This window comes from Lepus europaeus, chromosome 20 (genome assembly GCF_033115175.1).
Source record: "Lepus europaeus isolate LE1 chromosome 20, mLepTim1.pri, whole genome shotgun sequence".
Lineage (NCBI taxonomy): Eukaryota > Metazoa > Chordata > Mammalia > Lagomorpha > Leporidae > Lepus > Lepus europaeus.
In genome coordinates this window covers 40,630,938-40,652,055 of record NC_084846.1, presented here as the reverse complement: position 1 = coordinate 40,652,055, position 21,118 = coordinate 40,630,938, and the positions used below count along the sequence as shown (strand labels likewise).

At 42.8% G+C, this 21,118-nt stretch overlaps 1 protein-coding gene across 1 annotated transcript in view; it reads left to right on the top strand.

Moving 5' to 3' along the window:
* The window catches only part of VPS41 (VPS41 subunit of HOPS complex), a 191,128-nt gene extending 170,280 nt beyond the window's left edge, over positions 1-20,848 (top strand). The window contains 6 exon segments of the mRNA XM_062178061.1: positions 40-180; positions 1,361-1,497; positions 15,866-15,965; positions 16,074-16,118; positions 18,378-18,457; positions 19,052-20,848. Of these exon segments, the coding sequence (XP_062034045.1) occupies positions 40-180; positions 1,361-1,497; positions 15,866-15,965; positions 16,074-16,118; positions 18,378-18,457; positions 19,052-19,129 (581 nt within the window). The 3' untranslated portion in view covers positions 19,130-20,848.
* Positions 20,849-21,118: the final 270 nt, after the last annotated feature.

The window sequence follows — 21,118 nt, the reverse complement described above, 5'->3', positions numbered from 1 at the left end:
AAAATAATGAAGTCTTTTTCACTTTCTCACACCTCCTAGGCCGAATGGGAAATAGCCGAAGCGCCCTGAAGATGATTATGGAGGAGTTACATGATGTTGATAAAGCAATCGAATTTGCCAAGGAGCAAGATGATGGAGAACTCTGGGAAGATTTGATATTATATTCCATTGACAAACCACGTAAGCAGAAAAACTACCTGCGATTGTCACTTTTTCTCTTCTACAGCCAGTTATGTCTAGAGTAAGAATTATCTCGATACATTCATTTAAAAATATGGCAAAATATCTACAGTAAAAGAAGTCCAGGTATGTTGTATTGATAGCTGATACTCCTGTGCAGGGAAACCTGGAGCCTCGTCACTCTGCACTACCTGAGTGTGATCAACAAGTGGCCACACAGCTTCTCAACCATGGCCCGAGTTGCTCTGGCTTAGTTTTGTTTTTGCTTCTATGAGACCTTTATTGAGAGATGTTCTGCCCTTACCAATCTCTCTTTATGGAAACATGTTGCTTCTGGGCTTTGACCATAGTTGGATGCCTGCATTGTAGTATTTAGTCTTTTCCTTTCCTACCCCATTTTATCAATGTAGCACTAGGAGTTCACATTCGTTGACTCTCAGCTTGACCGTTTGTGTTGTGTCTCCCATTTTGGAAAGAAACAAATAAAAGCAGTCACCAAACAGTTACCCAAGTCTTCCTTTGAAGATACAAATGACTCAGAAACTAGCAATAGTGATTTATAATCTCCCTTCTTCCTTTTTTGTGTTTAACAGGTAGAAAGGCTTTTTTATTTATGGAACTACATTACTCTGAAATTTACTCTGTGTTCTCTTGAAAATGTAAAGAATCAAATTTAGCATAACTAAGTGGTGGTTTGAGGATCTGCATAGATAAGGGAGACTACAGAGAACACATCCTGAAGTTGAGTCCTGTCTCCTCACTTGCAGGCCCTGTGATACATGAGGCCTCATTTCTCTTGTCTGTAGAATGGGGATACATGACCTTACTACCTTGCAGAGTTTTGGAGAAAAGTGGGTAACAGTGGATCCATTTAAGTCCTCAGTAAATATAGTTGCTTCCCCCCTTCAGCATTACAAACTCCATTTTGAAAACTAAGTCCAGGTCATTTGTTCAGCTGCTTTTAAAACTCATTTAGTTTCTCCTTAATATTTCAAAGGAAGTTAGTTCTTTAGAATTTAGCAGAGTGAGCTTAAAGGAAGATTAGTTCTGAAGAGTTTAGAAATACAAATAGTTATATTAACACTATGAAGGAAAGAGTTTGTTATTTTTTATCTAAAATTACTTTATGTACAAATCAAGTGCATTTGCTTTACATGCTGTTTTATGTGGTGTCTTGTAGCATTTATTACCGGCTTGTTAAACAACATTGGCACGCACGTTGACCCAATTTTGCTGATTCACCGTATTAAAGAAGGAATGGAGATTCCCAATTTGAGAGATTCCTTGGTTAAAATTCTCCAGGACTACAATTTGCAAGTAGGTATCCTTTCTGGACAGAGCAGCATGCTCAGCTAGTTGACCGACTGCTGAATGAACATCTCTAGGGATTGTGTTGGAAGTCAATCAAAGCCTTTGAATGTGATAGTTACATTTTATTTAGGCCCAGATATTTGGGACACTGTTCAGGTAAGAGAGACTAGCAACCTCAGCCGTGAAGAAAGCCCTACCATCCCTGGATTGTCCCCTGGAGGTGAGGAGGCATTGTGACGTGTGTGTGGGAAAGGTAGCAGCATGGCATCCTGGAGGGTGTAAGTAGAGCTGGCGGCCAGTGCCGTGGCTCAACAGGCTAATCCTATGCCTTGCGGCGCCGGCACACAGGGTTCTAGTCCCGGTTGGGGCGCCGGATTCTATCCTGGTTGCCCCTCTTCCAGGCCAGCTCTCTGCTATGGCCAGGGAGTGCAGTGGAGGATGGCCCAAGTCCTTGGGCCCTGCACCCCATGGGAGACCAGGAGAAGCACCTGGCTCCTGGCTTCGGATCAGCGCAGTGTGCCGGCCGCAGCGGCCATTGGAGGGTGAACCAACAGCAAAAAGGAAGACCTTTCTCTCTGTCTCTCACTATCCACTCTGCCTGTCAAAAAAGAAAAAAAAAAAAAAAAAAGAGTAGAGCTGGCTGCTAAATCAGCTGCTCTGATAGTTTTAGGGTGAAAAAATATTGTGTTCATTTGGGAAAATTAAAAAGAAAGGTTTTTAAACAGTTTAATAATTTTCCTTGAAGTCAGTTGGTAATCCATGGCCTGAAACATGTTAAAATATAGTATTCTATTTGGTCTTTGTTTTCTAAAATGTTATAACCTCATTATCTCTGTTAATATGGAATCTGTTAATAGAAATATAGAACCCATTATTTTCATGTAAATAATTAATATGAAAACACTAAAACATCCTATATTCTCCTTAAAAAGACTAACAATTATTTTTGCTGCTAGCAGCTTCTTTAGAACTTGAAAATTTTGAAAACATACTTCTTTAAAAATTCAGACTCTTAACTTTGTCTTTAATGCACATGAAAATGAGTTTTGTTACAATGAGTGAAATTGCTTTCCTATAAAGGTTTTATAAGTAAAGGCAAAAGGTCAGGTTGTAAGAAAAGGAGCAGTGTGATAAGAATGCACAGGACACTGTGAATGGACAAAGGAGAGGGCTGCTGGCTGTCAGGGTGACAGCTTTCCGTCAGAGGCAGAGTGAGACAGAGAAGTCGAGAGATGCTCCCTGGCATCCAGAACTGATGCAGGAGATGCAGAGGAAGGTTTGGCCAGGAATGGGTTACAGTGCCATGAACATTTCACAAGTGCAGCAGTGTGACCATTTTCAAAAAGCAGGATGAAGGTAAAGGTCACTGGAGTCAAATTAGCTAAGGAGCTGAGGCCACAGCCTTTGCTGATTCATCCAAATAGACTTTGAGGAATGGGAGGAAGATGGGGGCCCCACAAGCCAGGCTCCACCATTGTCACTGAGCAGACTGTTAACTTTGCAGTCCTCTGAGACTATGGCGTGAGTGGGTAACACAACTTTAAAGAAAGCGATTTTTCCTACAGGTGCATATATGAGAGTTCAAAGAGCCTTCACTTAGGAGAGCATGTGGGTAATTGGCTTCCTAGGAGAGAAACTGGTATTCAGTTAAGCCACAGAAGTAGAGGCCCTATTCTGCTAAAATCCTAACGATATTGCAGGTCTTCACTTCCACTTGGGCTTGGAAGATTGTAGGTGACTCAGCGGAATGGTTACAGGAGTGAGAATGAGAAAGGCCAGAAGGAAGTAAAAATATGGGAATGGGTTGATAGATGAGGAACACTGATGTTAGGAGCTTGCATTTTGTGCAGTGCCCTAGAAACGCAGAAAGGTAATTCAGGTAGGAAAATTGACAACTCCCATACTTACATTTGGGCTTGGGAGAAAATAGTCTCTTTTGTAAACCTCCAAATGAGCTTGATAATGACCTATACTTCATTGGCCCTGACTACCCTTGGGTAAGCCAGGATGTGCTTGAAGCTTCAGATCCAAATTTGCAAATAAGTCATTTAGCTGTCTCTGAACAACTCTTCCTCAAGAGAAGCAATGAAATACGTATCCCTCTGTCCTTCAGCCCCAGTGCAGAGGTTCGGCCTCTGGGATGAAAACTGCCTGCCTTTTCTCCCAGGCTCCACATGCTTCCAGAATCACCTAATGAATCCCCGTACTAGGCTCTTATTCCAGAGAACCAGGCTTATGGGCACCACTGTGGTCTCACTGCCCATTCATTTTTAATGAATACATTTGCATAGTTCTGAGTCAACTGGAAATAAAAATAATTATTATTAGATGCAAAATGAATGCCTAACATAGAAACCACCCACCAAAACAGCTGCTAAATCAATATTTTTATCATCTTAATTGTATTTTAAGATACACGGAGAGCTTTTCCTTACAACATGGAAGTGTGCAGCTGGGTGATATGTTAAGGAGGCTCAGAATTGTTTGTCAGTGAGCCCTGAGAGCTGTGGTTGCCAAGGACTGGCTTCTCCCAGGAGAGGGTGGTGCCCAGAGGGCAGTGCAGCAGCATGGAAGCTGCCACACCTGTAGGCCTCGCTGAAGCACAGTTCTCTTGTTGGAAGAGTCCAAGAGAAGACAGCCTACTGGGACAGGTTACTCAGAGAGTCTCTGGGGTACTTCCTACCTAACCGATGGAGAGTTTAGATTTCTGTTCTGTGGGAAAGACAGTTCTTTTTCATTAATAGCCATTTATTTTGTTTCTCTAGGCAACCTATTAGGGATTGCTATGAAAATAAACCTATCTATAGAGCCCTTTGCAGTTTCTGGAAGAGATTCGCATCCATGGTTTTGATTATTTTTAGTTTTACTTGGATCGTAAAACTGTAGTTGATTTTCATATGGTCTTATTTAGTGAAATAAAAGATTTACAACTCCAGTAATCCTCAAAATTTGGGAGAAATTTTGCGAGTCCATGAATATCCAAGAATTTGAAGCCTACCCTGTGTGGGGTGGCATATTGAGTCCAGTGGATTTTAAGAACCATTTGTTAAACAAAAAAATCCATGGTCAGATGTTAGAGAAATGTTGTCCCAGGGCTTCTGGGCACCTATACTTTTTACTAGTGTACATTAGAAATCTCTAAGGGGAGTTTACAATAGAGCAGTCTATTTATAATACAGTTTTAAAACTTCTTTGGGCGCTGAAAATGTTTTGGAAGGTCATTTATTAGCCAATTGTTAACTGGAAAGAGAGAGAGTAAGGCTGTGGGAAAAAACATGAACTCAGCTTTATAGTTATGTTTTCTAAAATGTAACCTCTCACTGAAGTTTAGCATTATTTGGCATGATGCCTATGACATAACTGAAGTTAAAAAATTGATGTATGAACTATACTATCAATGTTTGTTTTATTAATGGTTTTAGAGCTTGTTAAAATTTGTCAACTTTTCATTGCAACAGAATACATGTGGTGACTAACTTTATAAAGGAAAGAAGTTTAATTTGGCTGCTGGTTCTGGAGAACCACAGGCCCAAGATCAGGGGGGCCCATGGATCCAGCCTGTGCTGACAGCACAGGGCATCGCATGGCAGGAGCATGCATGTTTCTACCTGTGTCATGTGGTGTCCTGTAAAGCCTCCAGAATTTAATCATGGGGGCTTGACCCTGTCAAACTAATCATCTCTCAAAGGCCCTATCTCCAAGCACATAATTGGATTAGGTTCCCACTCTCTTGGTATCATTAACCTAAGACTTTAGGGGGCAGAACAGTAACACATGGGCCCCAAATATTCAAACCATAGCTTAATTACTCAACAAAGTTTAAAGGTTCTTGGAATCAATAAGATAAAAGTATCCTGTATCTTTAGAAACGTAAAGTGTCTCTAGGCCCGATTTCAAGGACAGATACCATTTGTTTTGACATAAATTGCTTCCAAAATAAGATAGTGTTAATTTTTCAGTCCTTAGTATAAACTGACCAATTTCCAAATTATGTAATGCTATAATTTATTTATATTTTTAATACTTACACATTCTATTTGTTAAACATTTTATTGTTGCACTTAGCATCATTTACCATTTTCATTGTTATTTTTTCCTTAAGAATTTTAGCATCTTTGCTCTTAAAACACTTTTCTTTTGATTGTCTCACTTCATAAATAATGCATCTTTACAGCAGTTCAGTAGGAACTGTCATCCCCATTTTATAGATGAGAAGTCTGATTCTCAAATAGATCAAATGATTTTTGCCAGTTTGGGCAGGTGGTGACTTGGGTTTGAACCCAGCCAGGTTCTCTTGACTAAATCTACCTTTTCACCCACAGCTACTTTCGTACACTTGCAGTCTCAGTGTGTGTGTATCTGTTTCCCTCTCCATAAATATATACTTTAAGGGATTTTTATTTATTTGAAATGCAGACAGCAACCTTCCATCCACTGGTTCACATCCCAAGTGCTGTGACAGCTGGGGCTGGGCCATGCCCAAACCAGAAGCCTGGAACGCAATTCAGATCTCCCACATGGGTGGCAGGGACCCAACTACGTGAGCCCTCGCTGCTACCTCCCAGGCTGTGCTTTACTGGAATTGCAAGGGAAGCTGAGACTGGAATCTGGGTACTCGGATAGGAGATGCAGGCATCCCAAGCACCATCTTCAACCACTCTTCCTCACACCCACCGCTACATTAGCTCTTACAACCACAGTACACCCTAGAAGGATGCTAATTAAGAGAGATTCTCACTTTTTCATTGTTGGTAATAACTCTGGAGAAAATAAGCATGTTTCACTCGCTCCTGAAGAGGCAGCACAGGCTAAGCCCCCAGGTCCCTGAGGTGAGCCTGAGCCCCCTGTAAATGAGCATATGATCCTGAACAAGTCATTGCAGATCTTTGAACCTCTGTTTTCCCCCAGAAGAATGACAAGGAAAGGCTGCAGCTAGAGTAAACCGTCAGTTTAGGTGCTGCAGGAGCTACAGAAATTCATAAGGTTAGCTGCAGGTGAAGCAGTGATGCCAAGCTGAACTGCCTTTAGGCCAGCACCTGCCTTACTAGGATTCTCTGCATTTCTGTCTAGTGCAAGATTTGGAAGACAAACAGGGCTCTGGTGCCTTGCTTTGGGTCTCCTGCTTACAGGATTTCAGGAATCACTGTGGAAACTGAGGCTTGACCCTTAACAGATGGACACAGCGTTGAGCTCCTGCAGATAAGATGGCAGCTCCTCCAGACTTGTTCTGTTTTGGAGATTGACCATTGCATTTGGATCTACTTATCCTTTTACATTTTTATTTATTTATTTGCGAGGCAGACAGAAAGCACATACTTCCATCCTCTGGTCCACGCTTGAAATGGCCACAATGGCCCCCTGCTGAGACGGAAACCTGGAGCTGAGAACTCCAGCTGGGTGTCCCCTGTAAGTGGCAGTCACCCAGGTATCTGAGCTGTCACTGCCACCTCCCAGGGTCTGCATTAGAAGGCACCTGGAATCAGGAAAAGCCTCAGATACCAAATCCAGGCACTCTGACACGGGGTGCTTGGCATCCCAACCAGTCCTAGCCACCAGGCCAAATGGGTGCCTCCATTTATACCTGACAGTCGTTCCATGTGTTCTAGTGTGTCCTCACCACAAGCCCGCACTGCAGATGAGAAAGCTGACACTGAGATCCTAAACCATCAGCCCAAGTCAGTGCAGTGGAGCCAGGAATGCAGATCCTGCCGCTCCGACTGTGCTGCTCTGTCTCCATGATTTGGAGGTTTTATTTTTTCTTTCATAGTTTATGCTTTTCATTACTGTTTTATGTTTTATTCTGCCTGCATGTATAACCAAGAAGAGGGTTGTGAAACTTTTTCATGGATAGATAATTCTCTACCCAGCTGCCAGCCTGAGAGAGGTATTGCCCAACATTCTCTTTTCCTCCAGCCTTCAAAAATGGTGCAAATGTGGAATCCCTGCTCAGGGGGAAAAAAAGTCGCCACCACCTAACAAGGAAAGGAGCATTCGCTCTGTTCTCTCCTTTTTCTTGGGATGGAAGCTTGGCTGGAAGAGATTTGCCATTCTTTGTAGTTAAATATAGCAGTTTGACTGTGTTTTTATTTTTAAACCTCTCTTTATAAGACTTTGGTGCTCATGCTTCCAGGGTCATGGTCATGGTACTCATCCCCCTTTCTAAGTCTAGTCAGGCCGGTTTAGTGCTTTGTGTGTGCTTTGCGGTGCTTCTTTTATGTTATGTTTTCCGGGGAAAATGAACTGTGTGTATAGTGCTGCTCCAGATGTCCCACTGGTGTCTGCGGATGCCTTCACTGTTTCCACCAGGGAAACCTGCAGGGCTCGCACGCCAAACAATCAGCCTGTTGTGCTTTAAGGAGCAGCAGACACGATGCTGCAGCCTGGACTCCAGCCCTGGCTCTGTTTTTAACAAGCCCATGAGGTCTCTGGGAAGGTAATTCCACTTTCTGGATCTCAGTTCTTCCATTAAATTCAGTTGCTGTTTGCCAAGCCTAGTGACACACAAGAATTATCTGAATTCCTTTTTAAATGACAGTTTCAGGGACCAGCCCAGATGTGCTGGATGAGGACCTCTTGGGGAGGAACAGGTCCTTAAATCACCTGATACATCTTACACATCTGTCTGGCATTAGCCTATGAACTGACATCCAGGAATGTCAGTTCTAAGGTATCTTGTCTCAGAGTTCCTATTAGAGTCATTTTTATATGTTTAATATAGCTACATATTTACTGTTAATATTTTAATGTAAACCACAATACTGATTCTAGAATTTATAAAAAAGTTGCCTAGATTTCTGGGGATAAGTTGTTAAGATTTTTTTTTCGCGTAGTTCCTTCTTTTGCCTGAAAAAGTGACATTTAGGGGTAAGTTAAACCACCCCTTACAGTGCCAGCATCCCATAGCATAGCGCCAGTTCAAGTCCCAGCTGGCTATACTTCCCATCTAGCTCCCTGCTAATATGCCTGGGAAAGCAGAAGTTGGCCCAAGTACTCAGGCCTCTGCCACCCAGGTAGGGGACCTGGATGGAGCTCTAGGCTTCTGGCTTCAGTCTAACCCAGCCCTAGCTGTTGCAGCCATTTGGGGAGTGAACCAGTGGATGGACGATCTCACTCTGTCTTCTCTGCCTTTTAAACAAAATTTTTTCTTCTAAATGACATTTATAGCTACATTTCATATTGAAGGACTGGGATTGATTCCCAGCTCCAGCTCCGGACTCCAGGGGTAATGGCTCAAGGAACTGGCTTCTTGCTACTTACATGGGAGGCCTGGATTGAGTTCGCAGCCCCTGGCTTTGGCCTGGCCCAGCCCTGGCGGCCGCAGACATTTCTCTCATTTCTCTCTCGAATGGCTTGCTCTGCCTTCTGCCTCTTAAATTTAAAAAAAAAAAAAAAAAAAAAATGATCTGCACACAGAGACGAGTAAAGTGACAAGAAGTTCATCCTTTGGCTCCCTTCTGCTTCTAGTCCTCTTCCTCCGCAGCTTCTGAGATTTAACCCTGGCTGGGGCTGGGCACCAGGACCACCCCACTCAGACCCTGACGGCCACCTCCTCGATGGAGCTTCTGTAGACGGTCTTGATCTCTCCAGGTGCAGTTGTCTTTAAAATACCACGTGTTTGACGGCTTACAAACACGTTTATTTGCCTGAGTGTCTCGGGTATCAGACAGCGTGTTCAGTGTAACAGGCCCTCACATCTGGTCTCACGGAGCTGCAGATGAACAACACGCGTGCAGCCCCTTCCCAAGCAGCTCCTGACCTGAATGAGTGTTTCTGGGGTAAAGAAACAGCTGTAACACTGTCCTCGTTAATCTCCACACACACAAACTGACTCCAGACAACTGCTTGCCTTCCAAAGTCATTTCCGCATTATTTGCATCTGCACTTCGTTGTTTGCTGTATTTCTGTACTTTGATATCTAGGAACAAATGAATTAAGACAAGATAGTGACTTCTTTCTCATTTGCCTTTTTTGAGCCCACATGAGTTTCTTTTTGACTCATGATATATAAGCTCTTAATTTTCTTGTAAGAGATGACTTTTAAATTTATAAATCCATGAAATAAACTTTTAAGACCACATTAGATTTTTTTTTTCCTTTCAGATTCTTTCAGAGTAGTCTCATGACAGCCTTTAGATGACAGGTGCCTATGACAGACAGCTGTAGCTTCTTTTTAATTGGTATATAGAAACTTTATAACATTACATACCATTGTGTTTGTAAGACTGTTTGAACTCAGCACAAGACCCGGGAATCTTCCTGTCTTTTCCTTCTTATTTCTCTGCAGCGCATCATCTTTGACAGTAACTCCATCAAAAGCAAAGCTTTTTTAAATAGAATCAAGTCCCATAGCACCGTGGCTTGAAGGAAGGATTACACGAGGGGAACATTTCTTGGTCTAGCCTTGTATCCTAGTGGGGCTTATAAAACCAGGTAGCCGTTTGTCATTTGCAATTCTAATGCTAAGCACTTAAGCATGAACAAGATGATGTCAGCAAAAAGTTCAATGTTCAAGGAATCTTAAAATAAAAATTCCAGAAACTCGGCAATTTTTGATGATATTTTTCCCACGGCAGCTGTTTCTAATGAACCGTAATAACTTTGCTGACGTACAGTTCTTTTACTGCTTTATAAAATGTCTCTGAGTCTGGCGTTTTGCTTGTGGTTGAGGTTTTATTATCAATGGTGACGAACTGCAGAGAAATAAGAGGGAAACTACAGTGTAGATCTAAAGTCAAGTTGGTTTCCAGCATGTCCCTATTTAAATTTACAATAGCACAAACTGTGCATGTAACAAATTGATTATAGAAGCTGTAACTGGTTGTCTTAAAAATGAAGAGGAAAGAATAAAATCATACTAATAAATTGTAAAATTCAGACAAACAGAACTACAGAAGGAAGCAATGTAATTTTAAGAAAAGAAGAATGGTTGAAGAGGATGTGGGAAGAAGTTAGCCCCACAGATTTGTGTAATTTTGAAAAAAAAAAAAAAAAACCAGGAGAGTCCCATAATAAAAATGAATCTCTGAAAGATAATATTGTGCTGTCTAAGCAATGCCTACAGATATTTTTCAGATGAAAATTAATGTTATGAAACTGAGGAAATGATTGTGGCTTATCCCCATGAAATTCTAATAAGAAATATAGATTACAAAGCAAAGAATAGTAGTACTTTCTTATGTATTATGTGGAGACATTTCATGGATAACAAGATGCTTCGAACTGATTTTAATTTCTGAAAGTGGTATCCAAGGCTGTCCACCATAAAGAATAGTGAAAGAGGAGGAAACCGACAAGAGATTTCTTTTTTTGCTGGGTAAAAAAAAAATGAGTTCACCTGAGAAAGGTCAGTAGGCATACTTTGCTCAACAAGAAACAGTTTTGTAGGGGAGAAAGATGCGTTTCTTAAAACTGCGTACATATAAGCTTCTGTAGTCGACAAATACTCTGAAAATATCACAGAATGTGTTTGCAAATTCCATCAATTCTGAGAAAAAGATACGGAAACACAACCAGAATAAACACAGAAAAGACAGACCGTGCAGACAGATTTAAGTTTTCAGCACCTAAAATAAGTAAAGGATATGAGTTTATATCAATTTTTGAAAACTCAAAGTTGTTTAGGAAAATACAAATTACCAACATTCACTCAAAGAAGCTCACTCAGTAGTCAGAGCATATTACCACAACAGAAGCACTATTCCATAGACACATTTCAAGACAAGTTTATCAAGTCTTTAAGAAGTACACATCTCTGTGTTACATGGGTTTGCCAGAAAAAAGAATGGAAACAATCCTGAACTCCTCCTTGGGTGCTGGGACAACCGTAACACCAGCATTATGCAAAAAGCAGGATGAGGAAAGTATGATTGCACCTTTATTTTTTAGCAGAAAATCAATAAATTGAATTTGGCCATTTATTTGTCAAAAGTACATTAATATCATATGTTTTCTCTTCTCTCTAAAATAAGCTATATGTTGAATAAAATTCTAATCAAAATGCCCAGTCTGTCATGGAAATTCATAAATTGGTCCCAGGGTCTATATAAAATATGAAAGACTAAGACTTGTCGAAGCAGAATAAGGATAGATTAAAATGGAATAAACCAGTTTAGAGAACTCTTTGACAGTTACTTAGGAAATGAACCATATACTTACTCCCTGACCTGGAATTTTCACCTCCAGGTATGTTTATGTAAGAGATGAAAAGCAGGTCCATCCAAAGATCTGTTCAAGAATGTCATTTTTAACTACATCCTTTTTTTTTTTTTTTTTTTTTTGCCAGGCAGAGTTAGACAGTGAGAGAGAAAGAAAAGTCTTCCTTCCGTTGGTTCACTCCCCTAATGGCTGCTACGGCCGGCACTGCGCCGATCCAAAGCCAGGAGCTGGGTACTTCCTCCCGGTCTCTCATGCGGGTGCAGGGGCGCAAGTATTTGGGCCATCCTCCACTGCCCTCCCAGACCAAAGCAGAGAGCTAGACTGGAAGAGGAACAACCGGGACTAGAACCAGGGGTGCCGGCGCTGCAGGCGAAGGATTAGCCAAGTGAGCCGACCCTTAACTACATCCTTAATAGCTTAACCTGGAAACAGCCATAAATGTCCATCAACAGGAGAATGTACCCAAGTTGCTACCTCTTGGTCACAGAGTAGATGCTCTCTGTCTAGGCTTCACATCTACATTTCAAGCAGGAAGATGTGGGAGAGCAAAGGGACTTTTCCTAATGAAGTTTTCTTTTTGATTTGGAAGGGACAGTTTCCCAGGATCCATGTTACAGCAGCCAACGGTAGATCTGAGGTGGGCACACACTAAACAGGGTTGGGGTTGTACTTGTAAGGACGTAGGAGGAAGTGGGGTGTGCAAGCGTCACCTGTGAAATACTTTCATGTTCTGGAATAAGAGCTGATTCACATGGCTAAGTATTAATAGATTTGTTGTATCTAGATAGGGACTTAGAAATTTATTTTATTCTTTCATTTTTTAAAAATTCATATTTTAGAAAGCAAATATGGCATAAAGTAATTAGAGTACTGAATGAGAGCAGCAGTGGATTTGATACCATTCTGGTCTTTGAAAACCTGGCTACGAGAATAGTGTGTGTGTGCCTTGAGGGTAAAAGAACATCAAATCTGCAATTATGGAGAGGAGACGGGCGGAAGGTGACAGTCCCCAGCTGGGAAGCTCACCTTGGAAGACGAAAGTAGACAGAAATCATGAGTGTGAAGATGACCTACTTACGCCATATCCTACAGTGTCTGACTTTGAACCATCTGTGTCTAATAAAGGCGTCTGTGGGAAGTACCGAATATGAACTTCTGAGGGTGAAATTAGTGTCATCAACAGCACGTTTCTCATGGGTCACTGATGTTGCTCCTGGGAAATCATAGTTACCTGATACCTTGTCATGTCTGCTACTGAAAACAGTGCCTCTGTGACATCACAGGATAATCTTGCACACGCTTGTTTCACACCTTGTCTTCAGATTATTAGAGATGCTACAGGATAAACAACTGCTTTCTACAGATAGCAGTCTCACTTTTCGAAAGACCTGCCTTGCATCATGCAAAGGCAACTCACGCCGTTTTCCTGTTTTTCTGATTTGGAGCTTGGATTTTGGTCAGCTAAAGTAGAAAGTGACATAGTGAGCAGCGTATGCTTTCTCTCCGCCTGGCCGGCTGCCTCTGCTTGCTCACAATTTTCCTAGAACATACTTTGCGCAGGCAGATGGATGGCACCTATTTAGAAAAACGCAACCCTACAGTGGAGATAGTTCCATCTTGGTTTGCAGGGTTTGCTTTTATCCTTTTTAGTTTGCAGACATAGCGGCCTCTGTCTAGACTGCTGGCTCTGCCCTCCCTCCTGGATTATTCATGCAGTGGGCATCAAACACCCACTAAGGGTCAGAGCCAGTCCTTTTTGAAATGTTTTACCTGTGGTGGTGTGACTGACTCCATTTTTCTTAAGGTTTCTTTGTTCCCTTGTTTTGCAGGCTAAGCAGCTTTATATGTTTGCTTATACATTTTCTTAGTTTTCTGACATCAGTATTTCTTAGATGTCTTCCTTGTTATTTTTCACCTCTTCTTGTATGCCTTAATGGTGCCTGCTACAAGTTTAATGTCTTTTTTTTTTTTTTTTTTTTTGACAGGCAGAGTGGATAGTGAGAGAGAGAGACAGAGAGAAAGGTCATCCTTTTTGCCATTGGTTCACCCTCCAATGGCCGCTGCGGCCAGCGCATCGCGCTGATCCGAAGCCAGGAGCCAGGTGCTTCTCCTGGTCTCCCATGCGGGTGCAGGGCCCAAGCACTTGGGCCATCCTCCACTGCCTTCCCGGGCCATAGCAGAGAGCTGGCCTGGAAGAGGGGCAACCGGGATAGAATCCGGTGCCCCGACCGGGACTAGAACCCGGTGTGCCGGCGCCGCAAGGCGGAGGATTTAGCCTGTTGAGCCACGGTGCCAGCCAAGTTTAATGTCTTTTTAAAATGAATTTAAAACTCCATGTTTAAAGGATAAAAAACTTCACTGGCAGTTTCTCTGCGTAGGGACACTAAAATCATTTGATTTTCCATTCATTAGTAGAAGTGATAGGTATATACTGGACATCAGAGCTGTTTTCCTACACGTCTGCCTGTGTACCATTACCAGGGAAAGGCAGCTGGCTGACTCAGAGCCCGTGCTGCCTGGGATCTGAGAGGAACGGGTGCTGCTGTAGGAGACTGGGCATGAGACACCATTGTTGGCTGCTCCCTACTCCCCTTCCCTGATGATAGGAATTGGGAACCTGTGAGACCAAAGTGCCCCTGTCGCTTTAGAGTTGAGAGTAGTCAAGGTGCACCCCAATAGAATCACCTGCCATGCCCCAGAGCCACTGGAAGACATGTGCTGCACAACCACAGGGCTGCACCGTGGTGAGGCAGCCGGGACCATGTGAGGGACATAAAATTGCACATTGCTACATGTGATGTGACACACTGCTCCTGAAGAGGAAAGCCACTGGCACAGCTCCAAGGTGTCTCAGTCCTTTAGGCCTTGAGTTCCATGAGTTCTGACTTAAGCACACCTCGCATGTCCTCCCTCCCAGTTTCCTATATGGATGGAACATCCCTAATCTCAAAATCTGAAATCCAAAATCTTTTGAGCACTAAGATGACACGACAAATAGAAAATTCCACACCTGACCTCCTGCGATGAGGCACAGTCAGAATGGAGGTGCACTACAGATCTTCAGGCCACGTGTGTGTGATGTAGGTAAAGTGGACACACATTCTGCTTTAGACTTGAGATAACTCATTGTGTACATGCAGATGTTTCAAAGCCTGAAGAGGTAAGGCATACTCAACCACTACACCAGTACTACCTAAGAAAACCCAACAAAGGGTAGAAGCTCATTCTGTGGCCCAGAGTGTCTATCAGGTGAAGATATCGCCTCTCCCTTCTGTGCCTCCTGCATAAAAGCAGGTGGGCAGTTTGGATTGTCGTAGCCCTGGTGCTGAAATAAACATGAGTCTGGTACCACCCGAAATGGCCTCATCCTTGGCCGCATGTTCCCGGGCTGCTGAAGTGCTGTGCTCCTCTCAGCATCCTCCAGGCAGGGAGGAGCAAATAATAGAAAGCCCACAGAGCAACAAGAAAAATGCATAAAGCAACAAAGGGTGCATTACTGGGATAAGGAATGGGAGCATGAACCTTGTGACAGAATGTTGCTGTTTATGGTCATTTTTCACTTGTCAGCTACCCAGGTCCCCATACTGGAGGGCTAAGGTGGTTATTTACCACTGCACACATGCACATACCACATTCACAGCACTACGCTAAGTGGTTTGGGTTGGGTTTAGAAGAGAATGCAAAGCAAGTTGCAGCCGAGAGGAGACATCGAATGGACATCACATCTGCTTGGTTTTACCTTATACATCACAGCGACCCAGGATGCATTTGTGAAGTCAGTGGGTTTATGGAACAAATGAATGATTTGAATAGCAGGTTTTGCATCCTCAGCAAAGATCTGAAGATTGGAATGAAGAGGATGTGATGTGACCAACCTGCGAGAGAGTCTACATGAGGAAATCCTCCCTAGATAGCAGCAACAGGGTTAGTTAATGGAGGGGCTTCTTTGTCAGACTCTGGAACTTGTGGTTGATTTTACAGTGCTACAGGAGGCACTGTGGGGGTTGCAAGAAAAAAACCACAGGGCATGATGACTGCATCATGACTGCAAAGGTCAGTCTGGCAGTGGTTGGGGGGAAGAGGGTAGTGCGGGCAGGAGAACCAGTAGGTGCAGTATTTCACACCACTTTTCTGAATCTCCAATTTAACGCACCCCATGGTCCATGCCCAGCATCTGAGTCTACTTAAGATGGCCTTTCTTTTTAAATGTGTGCACTAGATTCTGCTTCGAGAAGGCTGCAAGAAGATTCTCGTAGCTGACTCTTTGTCCTTGCTGAAGAAAATGCACCGGACTCAAATGAAAGGTGTTCTGGTTGATGGTGGGTAAAGCTGAAATAATCACACGAACTCTGGTATGCCCTGCTTTCAGAACGGGCAGAGCAGATGGAAGCAGTGCATAATGGGAAATGTGTGCGTTTGTCTTACAGAGGAGAATATCTGCGAATCGTGCCTTTCCCCTATTCTGCCATCAGGTAAGACGGCCGGGAAGGGAAAAATAGTCTCAGACATACATCACTGATGGATGGAATTGGGATTTTGGAGTAGCTAATTACTATTTGTGGACTGCTACAGCTTTCAGAATCATCTAGCGTAGTCCTACGTCCCTTCCTCGGTAAATGCTGGTGCTGCCATTCTTGAGATCTGTGGTTTTCAAGGCCTAGGGCAAGTCAGCATCACCTGGCAAGCTCCTTAAGACCCAGATTACAGGCCTCACCCTGGGTTTCTGATGGCAAAGATCCAGGATGGGGCCTGCTGACCTGCATTTCTAACCATTTCCCAGGGGATGGTGACGCTCCTGGTTTAGGGGTCATTCTTTGGAAACTACAGTTCTCACATAAAAGAAAACCAAACAAAAACTTAGCCGCAGCACGTTTAAACTGCACAGTGGGTAAGCACACATGTATGTTGGGAAGCACTGTGTAGGTGCTTTAACCTTCTCCTCTGCGGCATGGTTCTGGACATCCAAATCATCTCACATCTCACCAAAAGCCTAACAGTTGCCATCTAAATTGAAACTCCGTAACCTTTTACAAGACGTGAGCATTTGTTTACTTATGATTCTTAGTAGATACATGTGTCCTTTTACTTAGGGATCATTATGACATGAGAAAAGGAAATTCACATACGTTCAGCATAGAGACGTCCCAAAATGGTGGCGTGCATATGCATCATATGAACAGGTTGTATGGTAGAGCAGGGGAAGTGCTTCCACTTAGGCTTTTGTCTACAGGAAATGGGTTTGGATTTTTAAGACTTTCTGTTAAAAACTGCAGTGGTTCAGGGAAAGAAGTGAGTTTCCCTTTTTTATTTATTTGAAAGACAAAGAGACAGAGAGGTTCATACCCCAAATGCCCATGACAGGCAGGGCTGGGCCAGACCAAAGCCAGGAGCCAGGAGCTCTCTCCAGGTGTCACACATGTGTGGCAGGGAACCAGGTTATTGAATTATTCCCTGCTGCCTCTCGGGGTATGCATAAGCAGGAAGTTGGACTGGAAGTGGACATGGCACTTGATCTCAGGCATTCAGGCACTCCAGTATGGGATGCAGGCATCCAAAGCAGCGTCTTAACCACTGTGTCACAATGTTCACCCAGCAAGTGAGCTTTCACAGTGTTTTAATAGAAAGTGACCACATGTACCCCACTGCACAGTTAAATCAAATGACCAATTTCATCTGCTAAGGGCACTGGCTCTTCCCAGAAATAAGCTGCCCACATACAGCAGAAACCAATGGTGGGACATGCCCAAGCAGGAATGAATTAAATACAAGGTCATGGGGTAAACATTTGGCTAGTGCTAAGGAAACCAGTTGGGATACCATATCCCACATCAAACTGCCTGGGTTTAAGCCCTGACTGCTCCCAATTCTTTAAAATGTACTTATTTATTTGAAAGAGTTACAAAGAGAGATAGAAACAGACCTTCCATCTTTTGGTTCACTCTCCAGATGCCCACAATGGCCAGCAGTGAGCCAGGACAAAACCAGAAGCTAGGAGCTTCTTCTAGGTCTCCCACATGGTAGCAGGGGCCCAAACACTTGGGCCATCTTCCACTGCTTTTCCCAGGCCATTAATAGGGTCTGTGCCCAATTCTAGTTCCCTACAAACACACCCCAGGTGGCAGCAGGTAATGGCTCAAGTGCTTGGGTCCTCTCACCCACACTGGAGACTGCGATTGAGTTCCTGGTTCCTGGTTTTGGCCTGGCCCAGCCCTGGCTGTTGTGGGCATTTGGGGTGTGAACCAGAAGATGGAAACTCCAGCTGTGTCTCTTAAATGAAAAAAATGTGTGTGTATACATTTTTTTTCAATGCATGGTCTTGGCAAATGTAGAAAGGCTTTTTTTTTTTTTCTTTTTTTTTTTTTTTTTAAAGATTTGTTTTACTTATTGCAGAGAAGAGGAGACAAAGAAGGTGATCTCCGATCTGCTGATTCACTCCCCAAATGCCCACAACAGCAAGGGCTGGGCCAGACTGAAGCCAGGAGCCTGGAAATCTAGACAAGTCTCTCACATGGGTGGCAGGGGCCTAAGCACTTGAATCACTCACTCTCCGCTGCTTTCCCAAGTGCACTAGCAGGAAGCTAGACTGGAAGCTGAGCAGTCAGGACTCAAATCATTGCTCAGATAGGAGATACCAAGTAAGAAAGCTGTGAGTCACACAGTGTCATGATTATACCTGACCTGCCGATGGCACTGAGTTCTCCTTTCTCCTCCTCCCCCGTCCCTGCCCCCAGATGCAGCGAAGCCCTTCAGCGTGGTAGTCTTCCATTGCCGGCACATGTTCCACAAGGAGTGCCTGCCTGTGCCTAGCATGGTGAGTTGACAGCTTGGCAAATGACAACTCAAGAAAAACTGAAACAATCAGAGGAGTATACTCAAAACTATAACCGTCATCCTTACGGCTCCACAGGTTTTTAAAACTAGTACACAGACAACCATCTATCTGTGTCCATGGATTCAACCACCACTCAAAACAATTCGGAAGAAAATTACATCTGTACTGAACATGTGCAGACTTTTTTGTTGTTATTGCCTAAACAATACTGTATTAACAACTGTTTACATGAAAATTACATTATGGACTAAGTATTCTATTAATAATGATTTAAAGTATATAGGAAGCTGTGGGTAGGTTATATGGAAATACACCACCATTTTATATAGGAGACTTGAGTAGCCTAGGATTTTGTTAGAAGGTTCTAGAACAAATCCCCCACATATACCAAGGTGTGCTTTGACTCACAGAATAACATCTGGTCTAGACTGTTCCTACATGAACCAGAAGTAGTCTCCAGAAAAAGGAGTGACATGTCATTGTATCACCTTCCCCTACTAACACTGCAATAATATTTCTATTCGAGAGAAGAGATTTTTTCTTAACCTGTTCTTTTTTTAATTTCATTTTTAGAATTCTGCACAGTACTGCAACATCTGCAGCGCTAAGAACCGTGGACCAGGAAGTGCAATTTTAGAGATGAAAAAGTAGCCCAATTCTGCTTGTCAGTCCCCTCCTCATGACTCTCTTTAAGACTGTTTTTGCAAAAACAGAATTATTTGTTGATACCAGTAGTGGAGAGCTTTGTTCATGTTTATGTTATGCTCAAATACGGTTTCCTCATCTTTGCCTGTCTTGTAGAAGTTAGGGCTTTTTCCACACCCTGAAGCACTTGGATCTGTGGTCATTTATCTGTTTGGCTTATTACTGAGTAATCAATACATAAGCCTAGGAGTCAGAAGCAGATTTTTTCGACCTAAATAAAGCTGTTCAACCACCAAGTGGTCTACAGATCACTGTCCTGGCCATGTGAAAACATCTCCAGCTGCAGTTCTCCCGCAAGCTCCTTCCCACAGCTCGGACCTCGCCTCCATGTACTCTGCTGGCCGCATTCTCTCTTTCAAGTTTGACTTTCTTTGTCATCAGCTGTGGTTCACATCTTAAGAAGCATCTAATGAAGCATCACCATGACACTGTCATTCATTCGGTGACATCTGGGAGTAGCATTAACAGGCTGGTGTCCTGTGGCTTTCTGTTTACCAGCCACGTGTTGTGTGTCCTGACAGCTGGCAGAGTAACTGGCCCGGGCAGGCACTCAGTGTCTGTTGATGGGATAAATGTAGGCTCTTCTCATTGTGAAGGACTCACTTCTACTGGGTTGAACAACTGCAATCAAGAAGCCTAACACCTTACATGGAATAGAACAGGGCTTCAACCCTTTGGTGGCGGAGTGGTTATAGTTGGGTTTTCTGGTAGGAAGGAAAGAATCAACCCCATCCAAACTGAGGGGGATTCTCAGGAAAAAATGAAACTGTCTGATACTAACACCTGGGTCTGATCCTGGTTCCTTTTGCCCTCTATGGGGCCTCTCCATAGAACAAAAGGTACTGCAGAGAGAACTCAGACTTGTGACTGTAACAGTCACTGGCCTCATCTGTCTTGGGATATCCCTGCATAAAAGTATGAAAAAACACATACACTTATTCCTGTCCTCCTACTCCCGTCAGCAGGAGGGAGTGCAACTTTCTGTGCCTTCTTTTTAGGGAGGACAGGATGCTCCTGATTACTGAGCACCTGTAGACCACCAGCCACTCCCATTAACATCCATTTGATCCTGACCTCCCCAGGAAGAAGATACTACATCCTTGGTTCACAGGTGAAGAACCCAATATGTAGAAATGTTGTCATGGCACAGAGATGACTGCCTGTTTCAGATTAGGGCTCCCTCTCCCTTTCAGAAATCACAGGACTGAAGCAGGCACTGTGGCACAGAGGGTAAAGCTGCTGCCTGTGATGCCAGCATCCCATAAAGGCTCGAGTTCAAGTCCTGGCTCTCCCTCTCCATAACTCTAAGCTTCAGATAAATAAAAGTAAGATCTTAAAAAAAAATCATTGGACTAAGTTCAAAGCAAACATACAACAGATACATCTCTTCAGCTTGGGGTTAAAATTCTCTAGCAAGCAACAGGTTTGTTAGTCATAAATATTTAGCATTGGAAGAATCTTTGCTGTTACTGAATGTACTCCTCCACCTTCTTACATTTTCTTTTTCCAAGTCTGGTATTCTTTCTGCTACATTGCTAATTTACATGTTTTGAAAAACATGAAACCCTTGCCTCACAAAAATATGTTACAAGTAAGCCTATTTTGTTTTCAACATTACCAATTTAATGTAATTATTCAGCTTAAATTATAAAACTTATATCATTACTTCATATGATTTGAGCAAGTTTATTTCCAAAATGATTATAAAGCCACTAATAGGATTTACTAATTTCCATAAGTCATTTTGATTCAAAGGTAAATTACCCTAATTATTATCTCCAGGCATGAAGAAAATTCTGAGTACAGAAACAGAGATGATAATCACCATTTCTTCATTTAAAAAACTTAATAAAATATATTCTTTCACTGTTTCAGAAATAACACACTGGAAAATTCCTGAACAATACAGATTTCATTGTTTATGAACACTGGCTT